The 14,280-nt window shown below is 45.3% G+C and overlaps 1 protein-coding gene across 6 annotated transcripts in view; it reads left to right on the forward strand.

Annotated features, from left to right (window-relative positions):
- Positions 1-14,280, forward strand: part of BIN1 (bridging integrator 1) — a 98,135-nt gene that overhangs the window by 53,556 nt on the left and 30,299 nt on the right. For 5 of the 6 annotated variants that reach the window (XM_065637563.1, XM_065637565.1, XM_065637568.1 and 2 more), the window contains exons 5-7: positions 293-388; positions 4,696-4,803; positions 12,778-12,863. In XM_065637563.1, the coding sequence (XP_065493635.1) occupies positions 293-388; positions 4,696-4,803; positions 12,778-12,863 (290 nt within the window). Of the gene's footprint in view, positions 1-292; positions 389-4,695; positions 4,804-7,527; positions 7,621-12,777; positions 12,864-14,280 lie in introns of all 6 variants that reach the window. The other variant, XM_065637567.1, reaches the window with a different exon arrangement.

A 14,280-nucleotide genomic window follows, 5' to 3' on the forward strand; every position in this document is an offset into this window, starting at 1 on the left:
TTCATCTCCCCTTCCCTTGTATGGACTTGAGCTAGCACTGTGGAGGAAGACGGGCACTCAGAGGAAGGTCCTTAGAGAGGTCACCTGAATTAGCAGCATCAGGCTTTCTCCTCTGGTTCTACGTTTCTGGCATGACCACCTGTTTTCGACTAATTTCTCTGCTCCTTAGTTTTTCCAAAGAAATTACTGTTTCTTAAGTTCTCTGGGAGACTGAAATTGTTGACTGTAGCATCATGGAGAAATGCAGAGCTCTGTGTTCTTTAGTAGTTAGCTCATCACTTTTGTTTTTCAGAACAATGATCTCCTCTGGATGGATTTCCATCAGAAGCTTGTGGATCAGGCACTGCTGACCATGGATACATACCTCGGCCAATTTCCAGACATTAAAGTAAGATTCTCTTTAAACCTTTTGATCTAGAGAGTCACAGAAGATGAAACCTCGTAAGAATAGATTTCTTGCATCCCTGTCTTCTTTAGGAGGATGTGTGTGCAGTGCTGCTGCAAGCTCTCCTTTTAGAGCAGCCAAGATCTTTGCAGCTCTGGGTCATGTGAAAATGTGATGTTCTCTTTTGGGGCTTGAAATGAGGGTGAAGAATCCAGGGGAAAGATGCTGAAGAGAAAACATAAGTGTGAAACAGGAGGATCTGTAAAATTTCCTATTGTATCACAGCACAGGAGGGCAGCGTCAGCAATAGCTCACAAGCTCTCAGTCTTAAGTTCTTTGATTTTTTTTTTTTTTTTTTTAACTTCTTTGTAAGTACAAAGCACTTAGGAAGTAATAAGTGGCAAATGGACTTTATAGGTAGAGGCTGGTATGAAAGACAGGTCTGTGTGTTCCCTAAAATTGTGCTGTGCATATAACCAGCTTTTTGCAGAGAAGAGAGAATGCTGGATAAGTGTCTTTTTGGGGAGATCGTATCCTGGGACCTAGGTCTGAATGATGTCCTGTCGCTTCCCCCACAGTTATCTTCTCTGCTCATTTTCAGAAGGTTATGCTGGAAATGTCTTCACCATATGGAAGTGCTAGTAATGATATTGCCATGTGGGAAATATCAGCTAGGCTTCCTCCCAATGAAAACAACCCTTTCCCCACCACACGTTTCCTAAAATGTTTGTCAATATTTGTTGCTTCAGGAGGATCATGCTGTATCAGAGAGGGGCAGGTCACAGGCTCGCAGTATGAACCTTCAACAGTGGTGTTGTTGCTTCCTGGGGCTTCTTGGTTGGTTTTGCTTCATTTTTCTAGCCTCTTCTGTCCCTGCTATTTCAGGCTTGCTGTAGACTCAAACTTCTGCACTGCTTCAGTCCAGATCACATTTTACCAGCCTCGTTGGCTGTGCACTGAGTCACCTTGGCGTATCATGTTTCTTCCATGCTTAGTATCTTAATTCTGCTGAGGTCTTGCTGAGGTTTTATGGTGAGATTTTTAAGAGGAGCACAAGATTGGGACTGACCATATTCCACCAAAACTCAAGGTGTTAGTTACTGAGCTCCCACAGATCTTTTCTGTCTTTCAAATGGGCCACGAAGGTGTTTATTACTAATGTCCCTTTCTCAGTCTTCAGATGACGCTCTAGAAAATTGGACATTAAACCAATTTTATGCATGATTTAAGCAGTGCTTTAAAGAGAGCATTACTTGTTTGTAGTTCCCTTCCTAAAATGGATGAGAATTTGGATTTCTGTTGGTTCCTACAATAAGATATCAATATATTTCACAGAGTTGGCTATTTGTTTAATGGACTTTCAGTGATATGAATTTAAAAAGGTCAATAAGTTTTTATTGGTAGTTCAGCTGAATGCATCATTGTCCTTCCCCTGAGGCAGTGACAAGTGCTCAAATCAAGGCTGGTTTCTGTGACTGATAGAAACTCTTATAAAAGTACCGTTGTTGAAGGTTGCTACAGTTGTACAAAAGTGTAGTTTGGCTTCACATAAGGAATTAGGGTTCATGAGGGTGGCAGGCAAACCCCTCCCAGTATTACATAATTTACAGACTATTTCAGTTGGTTTTGGTTGTTGTGGTAATAGTTTTCTGTTTTGTGTTTTCCACAAAGCAAATTTTCTGCCTTTCCTGGGATTCTGGCATTACTGTGATAATGAAAGATGATTTATGGAAAGAAGATGATTTTAATTTAGTTATATGAAGACCTGTTTTTCATTAATGGCCCGGTAATGTGTGATGAGTTAGATTATGCATGCATTATTTTTTGTTAAATTCTAACATATTCTGAAATCTCCTTCACTTGAGGAGCTGGAAAAACTCCCTTGATTTTTTTTTTTTGGCTTCCAATGGGATCCACAGCAGGAATGTGAAAACATAGTTTCTAAAGGAAAGTTTCTAAGGATTTTTTCTAAGTTAAATGGAATAGTTTTTAACTGTTGTATGGGGAGGGATGAGCAAAACCTCTCTGTCTTCTCTAACTTGAAAAATGGGAATCCAAATAATACTTTATCCTTTCTTTGCAGGGCAGTATCTATAGCTTCTTAGAGTAGGATTCTTGCATCACCTATAATTACTTCTGAGTTTTTGGTTGAGGTTGCAGAGTACACAACAATAGTACAGGTCTCTGCAGAGAAGATAAACCATAACCCATGTTCCGCATAGCTGTGGAATTGGTGATTTTCTGTCTTGCCCTGAAACTGGTGTCAGTGAGGGCAAGGGGAGCACGGTTTTTTTGTTTGTTCGTTTTTTAAAGGAGACTTAAATTAAGATGGATTTATTGCAAAGCAGTAAACTCTATTGGAGATAGTGGTGGGCAGCTGCAGCTATCCTGGAGTCATCCAGGGAAGCTGCCCTGCAGCCTTCTGGGACTGGGCTGAGTCCCATTATTGTGGTTGTGGTCAGTGACTACTCCAGGAGGACTCGCTGTGTATCTGCACCTTGCGGTATTTCCATGTACTCTAGTAGAAATGTGAGGGTGGCAGTTAGAAGATTGGGGGCTGCAAAAAATGGCAGGAGTGACCTTGATGGGAGATGGGTGACTTTGAGTCAAACTAAATGGGTGATATTGAATCAAACTCCCTGGTGGGCGTGGTGGGGAAACCTAGATGTGGCTGTTTGCCACATCACAGATGTGGGCAAAACTCCAGCTATCTCTACCAGTCTGACGTGGGGGAGAAATTTTATCTCATAAAACCATAATCTGGCTGTATGTTTTATCTGGTGTGTGTGTTAGATGCATTAGCTAACATCTCAGAGATTGTCGCACTGCTGGAAGCCCCCCTGACATCCTGTCTTCGTCTGTGACTGGCAGCGTGATGTCAGGGAGATGTGACTGAGGTGGCTCAGCTTCGTCGCGATTCCTCTCTTGGACTGAGCTGAGTGCTTTGAAATCACTTAGCGTGTGTGTGTGGCTGAGATCCCGCAGATCGGCCGTGACTCACGCAGAGCTGCACCGGCGTTTGCTGAAAGCGCAGAGGAGCATGTGTGGGAGACGTGCGAACTGGTCCCAGCCAGTCTGGCAGAAAGATCAGCCCTGCGTGCGGTTTTGCAGCTTATCTGCAGGAGCCTGGGGAGAGGAGACCACATCTCGCTGCCAAGTGCAGTGCAGGGGGAGATTTTGCTGTTGCAAGTAAATCCCAGTGCCAATTCTTCATCTTGCACTTTCAATTTCTCTGGGTGCTGTGCTTAATTAGAAATGCTCCTGACTCCTTGCCATGCCTTTTCACTCCAATTCTGCACCCTATCTCTAGACTGCTGATCACTGATGCTGGACCAGGCTCTCTGAGCTTTGGGGTGCTAGCGTCAGGCTGGGATACCTGTGCTCCAGCCCAAATAGTCTGGGAAGTTTGTAGAGTCTAAGGGGGATGGCTGGTTGGTTCTTAAAACAGGGCAGCCTGGTGGGCCTGGGCCTCACCAAAGTGAAACTCTGCTGGGGGACAAAGCCTGAGGCACCTCAGATGAAGAAGAGTAATGGAGGATCAGGCCACGGGCCTGACTTGTCTATTCTGGATTCTCACTCTTGGACTTGTCAGGACTCCATTCCTGAACACGAGTCTGGTACGCAGTTGGCTCCCTCCTTGCATTTGCTACGGCCTGAGTGTGTCTTGCCTGTCAGTGACACAGTGCTACAGTTTTTCCCTCACGCTTCTCGCCTAATAGCTGGTTACAACGGACCACTGCCTGTGGCTGCGGTTGCTTCTGTCTGGAGCTCCTGTTGCAGGGTCCAAAATGCTGTCCTAGGTGTATCCTGAGCATGTGGATGAGTGCTTTTGCTGTGCTGGCAACAAAAATGCTTTCTTTTGTTGAACTTAATCTTTTGAGCTTTCACAGGAACTAGAGCTGTGAGCTGGTTAGTTAGAGTCTGGCTGCAGCCCTCGAGAGGCTCTGGAAATTGTAAAGCAGGTGCCTGAAGGATGCAGGTGCATGGGGAGGCTTAGGAATCACCAGAGCTACAATTCTGAAAACATTAATGTCATCCAGAGGTGGGGCCTGTTGTTGGTTGGATCCGTTTGCTTTCCCTGGCTGGGTCTGCTCTCCTGAGGAGCTCCCTCTAGAATGGTGGTTGTCTCAGGTGGCTCCCAGGGCCACCTCTCTGGGCAGCCTGTGTGGAGTATCCAGTGAGTGTCCTTGTGTGGGCAGAGCATGGGGTGCTCTGGAAGTTGGGTGAAGAGGAGGGGGCATTTTCTGAGAAGCTTTGTGCTTTTGGGTGCTGGGGAAGATTGTCACAACTCTTTTCTCAATCTTTCTTAGTCTCGTATAGCGAAGCGAGGAAGGAAGCTTGTGGATTACGACAGTGCCAGACACCACTTTGAAGCCCTGCAAACTGCAAAGAAGAAGGACGAAACCAAAATTGCAAAGGTAAAGCAAGCAGAAGGATGTGCAGCCATTCTTTTGTTTTGGGAGGTCTGTCTTTGTCTACTGAGCAGGTTTTACGTGCACCTGTACCTCTTCACTGGGTCTGTTTTCATAGAATCATTTGGGTTGGGAAGGACCTTTAAGATCATCGAGATGTCGTGAACTGGTAAGGTTTTGCCAGACATTTTCTTCTCATCTGTTTAGTTCTCCTAGAAGGCAGGATGGTCTCTGTGTTGGTTCAGACCCACCATCATCAGTCTGCATCTCTCAGTGGCCAAAGCCTAGGCATGCATTTCCTCAGATGCCGCAGTACCAGTGACGTCTGTCAGAAAAGCCTGGGTGCCTCTGAGGGAAGCAAAACCTTGCAATGCTCCAGAAAAATTTTCCAGTTTGTCTGCTTCTTGGGCCTCTGTGTCCCAATCTTAGAACAGCGGTGAGTGTGTTTGAATGTTGCTTGAAGTTGGTTATGTTTGTGAAGTCCTCTGATATTCTAGGACAGAGACGCTTAGGAGTGTGAGTTAGAAGTTCATTGGTAGAAAGGCACCCTATACACACTTGATGACTGTGTTCTGTTGTCTATTGGTAACAATAACTGGATCATAAATATGGCTGTGAAGGCATTAAAACAAGAGTTTTCTCTTGTCAGGAAATGGCTTTTTGCATGCCTGTAAAAAGCTTGATCCAGGATTAACTGCAGAGCATGCTCAACACGCAAGTGAAGGATTTAATTTTTAATTAAAATAAATGTCATTAAAAATTTTAGATTTTCTGTTAAACGTAGCTGAAGAAAGGTGATAGTGCTAACCTTATTCTAGAGGAGGCGCGTGGTTCAAATACCTGCCCAGAAAATGAGCTGTGGATTACTCCTGTACCCTGAGTGGATTGGAACCCACATGCCCCACTCCACAGGACAAGTCTTGACGCAACAGAATAGTCCAGGGCTGGGGAGACATCTTTAATTTTCTTGAATGAGGGCCATGGCACATCAGGACTCTTCAGGCTAGAAGCAGTGCAGGAAAGAAAGAGCCTCGATCTGTATCTTTTAACCAGGCTGAGAAGAGTTGTTGTCCTTTGCTTGGAGTTATTTCTGGTAGGGGGAAATATGGGCTATGTGAGAAAGACTAGTGTTTCTCCTGCATGGAAGAAATAAAGATACATCTGTTCACCAAGTGAAAGATCTGCATTTAATGGCCAACTGACAGCACTTTTATTTTTAATCTGCAAGTGATCTGCTCACTCAGTGCATGCACTGTGATTAACCTTGACAGACAAAGGGAAGAGAGATTGATCGCTCAGGTGTCTTTGCATCGTTTGTGTGGCAAAGCAAGTCTTGGTTCTGTATGCAAGGCATGAGGTCCAGCTGGTTGTGCCTTCTGTTCAAAGCAGTACTTCATTTTGTTTGGGGAGCAGAGTTTCCTGGGGCATGGTATTACTCATGGTATGTGCCTGCAGGATCTTTGCCGCAGTGGAAATGTTTTTTATAGGAATTCATCTACTCAGGTTGGTACCTGGTGATCTGCCCCAGAGGCTGGCCACCTTTGTCGTTGCTGCACTTGCTCATGTTGCCCCAAATGCTCACCTAAGATGTTAATAACAGGGATCGTTGTTTACTCTTTTGTTAAAGTATGAAGAACAACGCAGTTTGAAGAGTGAAATGTTGAGATTTAGGAGTTGGTGCTCTGTTTCTGATTCAGCCTGTGTGAACTGTCTCTTAGTACTTGATTGGACTCTTCTCGTTAGCCAAAATGTGCACTGAATCAGGTCTTTCCACCCTCTGTGCTTTAGGCCATAAGTTCATGCACAGGATAATACATGACACACCGCACCATCCTGATCCTGTAAAGATGGGAGCAGTGAGTCCCCGAAAGTTCTTGTCTGTATGCTCTTTCCAAAGCGGCGGGTTTCATAGCCCAGCCAGTGATCCCACACTTGCGGTCATACAGCTCTGCAGGGCTGTGGGCAGCAGCCAGGGCTCAGCGTGCACTACGCTGGGGTAGGACATTCACCTCTCTGTTTCTGTGACTGCAATTTTGCTCATGTGACCTCTGAAGTAGGGTTTTTTGTGGTGTAAGGTACTTTGGAATATGACAGGCTCCTAGGAAAGAGAAATCTTGTTTATGATACAGCATACAAAATGGGAACTGACTTGATTGATGTTTCATGGTATAATAACAGAAACAGCGATAACAGCGATGAAAATACGTTTTGGAGCTATACGGTCTCTTTTTTCTTCTCTAATATATCAATGTTCTTTTCCCGCTCAGGACTCCTGCCACTTATTGCTAAACTCACAACCTGCCATTAAAATAAAGCACTGTGGACTTTCAGCTGTTGCATGTAAATAATTACCATGGTTAATTAATCCAGACCTCTCTTTAAGGAGCTCCCACTTCACAGCCATGACTCGGAGTAGGGTTGTCTGTGCGCTGGGTCACTAACAACTGTATCTGTTGCTCTTTGCAGCTGCCTGGCTGGTCTGCAGTGTCCCAGCCCACACTGGAGCATTAATTACTGCTAAACTTGGCATGCTTCAAAGGATTCGCAACTGATCCGTCCCAGGATGTTTGTTTTTTCTTTCACCTTGGTGATACTGGTTTGGCCCAGCCTCTAAATACACTCTCTGTTGTGATTTTATTTTTTTTTATCCTGAAAGATACATGTTCGAGTCTCTCTTGTTCTCTGTTTATTTTTTTTCTCTTTTCACTCAAACATGCTCCCTCCCCCCAGCCTGTTTCGCTGCTTGAGAAAGCCGCGCCTCAGTGGTGTCAAGGGAAGCTACAAGCTCACCTCGTTGCGCAAACTAATCTGCTCCGAAATCAGGTGACTGCTGATCTACCTGGCTTTAACCCTGCATGCGCTATTTTGGGCTCTAGATTGTACCATGCAACTAATCTCTAGGTAACGTTCACTCTAGTCCTCTCTGTTAAGCGTGTCCTTGGGACAGTGTCCTGAGCCACAGTGGATACGTGGAAGTTACTGACCAGTGAATGAGTGTCTGCATGTCCTATGGATTTCTAATCAGGTGTGCTAATACTGGACTATTGTTTTCTCCCCCTAAAATGAAATGAGGAGGAAGGAAGCCCTCCGAATAGCACCAAGGCAAGGGGTAATGTAGTGTAGCTCCTCCAGTTATTCCTTTTTCTTCTAAGAGAAGCAGTCAATTTTTATTGTTGCTGTTAAAAAAAAAAAGAAAACATTGGAAAAAATTGCTTCTGCATTTCTATTGGTGAGTAAAACCAGAAAAAAGCCCACATTGCTTCAAAAGCAATTTCTGTGGTGGCTGAGTTAAGTCTCAACATTCTCCCATGGTAAAATCCCAATTTCCAAAACAGGCGCTGTCCTGGCTCTTGTGGTCTAAACGAGCTGTTTCCAGGTGTACAGAGGTTCAGTCTGTGTAGGAGAAGCAGTATGGCCAGACCAGGGAATTTCCACCCCAAATATATTTGAACGGCTCCAGGTTGAAGTCATGGTTGCGTCATTTGGCAGAACTTTGCCAAACATTAAGGTTATAGTGTCTTGAGGGACATGAGAGCAGCTCAGAGAAACTGCAGGGACTAAGAATGTCTATCCTATTTGCATAGGAGAAGCATGGCTTCCTGATGAAACCTCCCTCGATATTTACCTTGGAGCTGCTTGAGGGATAAGAGGGAGCTGACAGAAAACAGCCAGTGAGAAGAAAATGCTTTCAATAGGCAAGGGATAGTAAATCATTACCCAAACTGCCAGCGCCAGTTACCTGCTCACAAGTTCTGGTGAGCTCATCTGTTCTCATTCAAATGTTTCTACTGTCACATTCTTTGTCAGTGAATGTACTGGAGTTTAGAAACACTAAGGCACTCTCACCTTTATAAAGCACCTGGGTTTTTCACAGTCAGTTTATGACTGCAGATCTGGGAAGATACTAGATTACCACATCAGTAAAGCTCGGGGAAAGAAAAGCTGTGAGCAGTCCTCCTTAAGATGCATAGCAAAGGGAAGAAATATGTGTTCATTCCTGATAGCAGGGAGAAGCACATCTGGCAGGCTACCCGAGCCCCCGTGCCTCAGCCCTGCTGGGAACGATCTGCAGGGCTGTGGTTCTTGACTGGTCTGTTTGGTTGGTGGTATTTCTAGAGGACTAGAAAGCAGGTATGGGAAGTTTCTCAAGCCACAAATAAATAAATCAGCTCTTGGGCACTTTTCATCTTTTCAGACTGGCTGAGGAGACTTGTGACACTGGGATTACTCCAAATTGCCTGTGGAAATGGTGCCTAGGAGTGCTCCCTCTTCCATTGCACTGGAAGCACTGGGACAGGCGTCCGAGAGTCATTCCATCATTTCACTCACTGGGTGACTTTGCCCTAAAGTGTGTCACAAGGGTTATGTAACTTCCCACTCGCTGTGTTGCAGGGGTGTTCACCTGCTAAGTGGCATTAATGTTTTCAGTCACCCCAGATATTTTCAAATCAAGTCCTCCTTTAAGTTTTTCCTTTCATTCTTGAACTAAATAATACTATTGCACAATTAGAAACAAAATATTTAGGTGGACAAGTTTTTAATGTTTGTTTGTTTAATTTTTATTTTGAATGAGGACGAGCAAAAATAATCTCAATAAAGATGAGTTTGTATTCTGAACCTGTAGGTTTTCTAGCTTTTCTCCACAAACATGAGCAGGCAGGAAAAAAAATACCTTCAGTTTTTATGTTTGTGTGACTCTGAGACTGAAGGTGTTAATGACAACCCTGAATCTCATTAAGCTCTTGATAAAAGTCAGAGAGCTGATGACACTGCATTTATTGAAGAGCTTCAGAATGATAAGCCTAAAAAAAAAAAGTCTTTCCTCTTACCAGCAGCTGTGTTGGTGTCTCTTCTTGCCTGATAATTTTACAACCTCCAAGCAAAAATGGGGTCAGTGATACTTATTATTTCTGCTGTAAAGCCAAGTCCCTCCCTCCAATGTACAAACCACTGGCTTTTTAGGCTGTTAGCAGATACTAACAAAAACAATACAGTGGGTGTTTTCTGTAAAGTCTCCTGGAGGGGGTTGCTGTTGCACATTCTCAGTTACAAATCTTAGTGACTGTGCTGTTTGAAACAAAGGGGAAAAATGCCTTAGAACAGCAAATTCTTGCATTTTTGCTAAGCTCCACTGAAATGCTGAATACAGAGTGAAAAGCCACATCCTTGGTGCTGGAATAATAGCAGAACAGTGTCTCTGTAGGAGAAAGCCAGCAAGTTGAGCCCTGGGCTGTGCTGCCGTCTGAGAGGCAGGTCTGGCTGGCGCTGCTGGGAGCTCTGGCCTGGGCTGGGATGCCCAGCTCTCCTCTTTGCCCCTGCCTTATGGATTTCTAAACTATTTTTTGAGCTGTGCGTAATTACCACACTTCACAGCACAATATTTGAAGATAAATTGTCACCAGATTGCCTGAAAGCACCACGCTGGATGTTGCCAGACACTTATGAGTGCTGGGATGCATGATGGTAGGAAACATAATGTGGAATAATTGCTCCCCTGTCACACCTGAACTGGTTGTGCTTGTCACTCTGCGCCTTGGCTCTGTAGAAGGTCAGGAAACCATTTGTGTTCAGCTCCTGCTCAAACCTTCCCTCTTTCAGGCAGGGAGAGGAGAGGAAGAATTTTCTGAGATCACATTTCATGGACCTGGCCTTACAGTCTTCTGCCTCTGTTCTCCATCAGGTTGACAGGGATGACAGCTGAGATAGAAGGTGCACAGATACAGTAGCAATGGACTCTGCCCCTGATACCTGTGTCTTTCTTCCTTTCCCCACCTTATTGCATGAGCTGGATTTCCCTCTAGCAGGGCTCATGACCAAGTTCTTATCTGTCTTTGGCTCTGGATGGAAGCAGTCAGGGCTATCCAGCATCAGGACCCTTGCTTCCAAGCAAAATAAATCCCACTGGTGAGAAGATCCCTGGGCTTAAAAAGGAGTGAAGAATGAATCCAATGCTATACTTGGGAATGAGAGCACTAGTTGGGTCCTTGATTCCTACAGCTACTCTAGAGTGAACGTTGCCTGTTGCTGATTTTGCCTTTGCCTCGGGATGTCACAATATTCATACATTGCTTTCTAGGTTCTCTGACCTTCTGAACAGGTAAACGAGAGAGGGAAAGACTGTTATTAATATTCACTGTATCTGAAAAACTAACAGCATTTGATGATGCATCATCTCCTGGGTTGATTTTGGTTCCAGTCTAGTTTGGAAATTAGAATAATATAAAGCCAGGGGATGGACTGTAATTTTTTTTTTACTTCCTTTAAAATGCTTACATTAGAAACATTCATTCTTAAAGGGATTGTAAGGCAGAATGAGTCTTTGTGATGATAATTTCTGATCCAGCATAAACTATGTCTCTGTTAAAATGGGCTCCTTGTTTTGTGCAAACTCTCTTGAAATGCTAGGTTTTTCAGTGAGTGTAGCAGTGAAATACAGGGGTTTCTGGGTGGAAGCATCATATCCCCTTCCCCCTCTGCCTGTCCCTCACAAGGTCTGCTTAACTTTTGAATACCTCTCAGTTTTGTCTTTTTCTGGGGGAAGCTTTCTCCGCTGATCTTGAGTACACAGTCTTATCCTTGCCTTTTGCAGCAAAGAGCAACCCTCTGTAAGGTAGAGCTAGCTGGAAAGTAGGAGCTTCTGCGGCATCAGTCAGGAGAGAAATGGAGGGTGTGAGGGTCGTAAACAACACTGTGAGGAACAGGACTTTGAACTTCAAAATATTTTTAAGTCCTTTCTCCCATGGATCCTGTTTTTTGCCATATACCCATCACTAAGGAGCAGTAAGCTGAATTGAGCTGGCACAAAGAAGATTAAACTCCCATTTTATAGAAGGGGTAGGAATCTGACTGTGGGCTCGTAGAGAGATCCAGTTCCCCAGTGGCTTGCAGGCTCTTTGCAGAGCCCTGTGGCGTCACGACATTCCTGCTGTTGTCACACGTGTAAGTAGGTACTGACCTTCATATGAAGATGTGTTGACAAGTTGCTCATGCAGGAATTGGCCATCCTGCATGCCACTGCACAGGGTTATGGGAGAATGCTGTGCTGTTGCGAATTACAGAATAGAAACGTTTTAATTGGCAAGCTTTGAGTTTTAAGTCAGGGCGCTGGAAAAAGGAAGATGTCACAACAAATAAAAGAAGGGGAATGTGCTGGTTGCTGATGTCTGCTGTCAGCAGCAGAAACCAGGATCATCCTTTTTGTTACTGAAACCCATCAGAATTAATGTATCAGTGTTGGGGTCTGTCAGTGTCTAGGTCAAATGAACAGATCAAATTTAAACTCTCAACCAGGAGAAAGAGGTCCTGTACAAGGCACATTTCCTTTGGTGTTGGGGGCCAACAGCCAGCCAGGGATTGCTCTTGTATTAGATCCTCACCGATGAGTGTATGTGAGACCACTGAAACCAAGACCTGTTGCTCAAGCGCTCCAGCCTGGCCTCCTGCTGGCACAACTCATGCTTTGCATACCCTTCCTTGCTTCTCCAGTCAGCTTTGTGAGAGCTGAATCAGCCAGCCATGCAGATCTCCTCCCTTCCTCAGACGAGCTGGGGCTTTGGCATGACCTTGCTTGAACAAAGAGTCCCCACAAAGGAGGACTCTTCTTCAGTGCCATTTACGATGGATTTCAACTCTTTCAGAGACCTGGCAAGGGATAGGGGCCACTATTATCTTCATCTGTACCAAGCTGGAGGCTGAACTGCCTGACCAGCTCCATTCTGTTTTCGAAGCCAGGGAAATGTATAGCACTTACAACACATTAGTGGATGTTTGAATTGCTTCTTGAGTATCCAAACAGAGAAATCAATTGAGAGAAAGCCTGAAGGGGCATCAGGTCTTCCGGGGGACTCATTTGGGATGAGGATTACCCCATGCCAGAATTTTGCCTGGTCTCCCAAGGAAGTCGAAAGAGTCACAGTTGTCACAGCCCTGCAGGGTATTTGTCTGCACTGGAGCTGACAATCTCCCTTCTCTGCTGTTAAGGCTGAAGAAGAGTTAGTAAAGGCTCAGAAGGTGTTCGAAGAGATGAATGTTGATCTTCAGGAGGAGCTGCCTTCACTATGGAATAGGTGAGTGCTGGAAGTTTTCCCAAGGGCTGGTTGGAATGAAGCGAAGACCCAAGCTCTTGTATCACTGTTCTCCTTAGCTTGGGCTGGGTGTCTGCTCTTGTTTTCTGGGTCATCTCAGAGAGTCTATCCTAGGATTCCCCCCAGCCAGGTTCCTCCTGGGCTTTCTGTGCTTTGCTTCATGATCCTCATGAAAATCTCAAATTTACCACAAAGAGGAACCGTTTCTATGTTTTGTCTGATTAATCCCTTTGCCCCACCAACTCTGCCCAGCTTTCCTGGGCAATGGTCCAGCTTCTGCCATGGACAGCAGACAGAGCAGCCAGGGTCACTAAGGTTCTGAGTGTGGAGTGAGCTTGTTGGAAGGAATATCTGCAGCTGAGTGGGTATGTCAGCTACCTGACCAAGGGAAGATGAGATGTCAGAGGGGTTTATACAGTCACTGGGGTTGGAGAGAGCTGAGAGGGGATGCCTTGATCACTGTGTCTCACCATGTGAGCTAATGAGCACACACTAAAACAACAGGTTTAACAAAAAAGAGAGGCTGAGAGGACAGGTTGCTCTGCTTTGAATGCCACTTTCGAGTTTGGGCAGTTGGGTGAACAAAGACGAGGTGTGGCTGCCTTCTCTTGCCCCTCTATGTGCTCCTGGCTATGTGACACAGGACCCAGTGAGAAACTAGTGGTTATAACTGTCTGTTGTGCTCTATTTAACAAAACATAGCCTGGGCAGAGGAAAATAGGAGAATAGGAAGACTTGAGAAACCATGGATTTGCCATACCTGTGATTATGGTGATGAAAAGGGAGGAAAAAGAAACAGACCAACATCTAGTTTGGTGGATGAACTGGAGGGCAGTAGAAGCTGATGCATGGGGACAGCACAGTGGAAAGCAGGCAAAATCCTCCTAGGAGTGTCCCAATTTCTTATTTTTAAATGCCGTGATCACATCTGGGTTGGCAACGCTGGTCCGTGGGGGATGGAGGGTGGGCGGCAGCAGGGTGGGAGAGCAAAGTGCAGATGTCTGCCTTCATTTCCCTTTCCAGGCTGGGTCAGGACTCTTTGCTCACAGCAGCGTGCAGGCCTGGCGGAGGAAGGAGCTGGGAGGGATACAGGCATCTGGGTGGTTCCATGCGCAGAATGGTGATGCCGCTGGCCTTAAAGAGCATCTCCCTCCTGTGCTCCTCCAGCTGGGTGCTGGTGCAGCACTCGCCTTTGGCAGCTGGCAGGCTGGCTAGAGGAAGGAGGGCGGCCGGCAGCTGCTGGGATTTTAAGGTGTCACAGGTTGTTGACAAGCTCCTGCTATCCAGCTGATCCTTCTGTGTTCCTGTTTTTCTCCATGCCTATCCCGTGCTTTCTTACTCTTCTGCTCCTGAAGCAAACGGTTCATGCTTTTTTGCTTCCCCGGGTGCTGAGGGACTT

The sequence above is a fragment of the Caloenas nicobarica genome, chromosome 6 (genome assembly GCF_036013445.1).
Source record: "Caloenas nicobarica isolate bCalNic1 chromosome 6, bCalNic1.hap1, whole genome shotgun sequence".
Classification (NCBI taxonomy): Eukaryota; Metazoa; Chordata; class Aves; order Columbiformes; family Columbidae; genus Caloenas; species Caloenas nicobarica.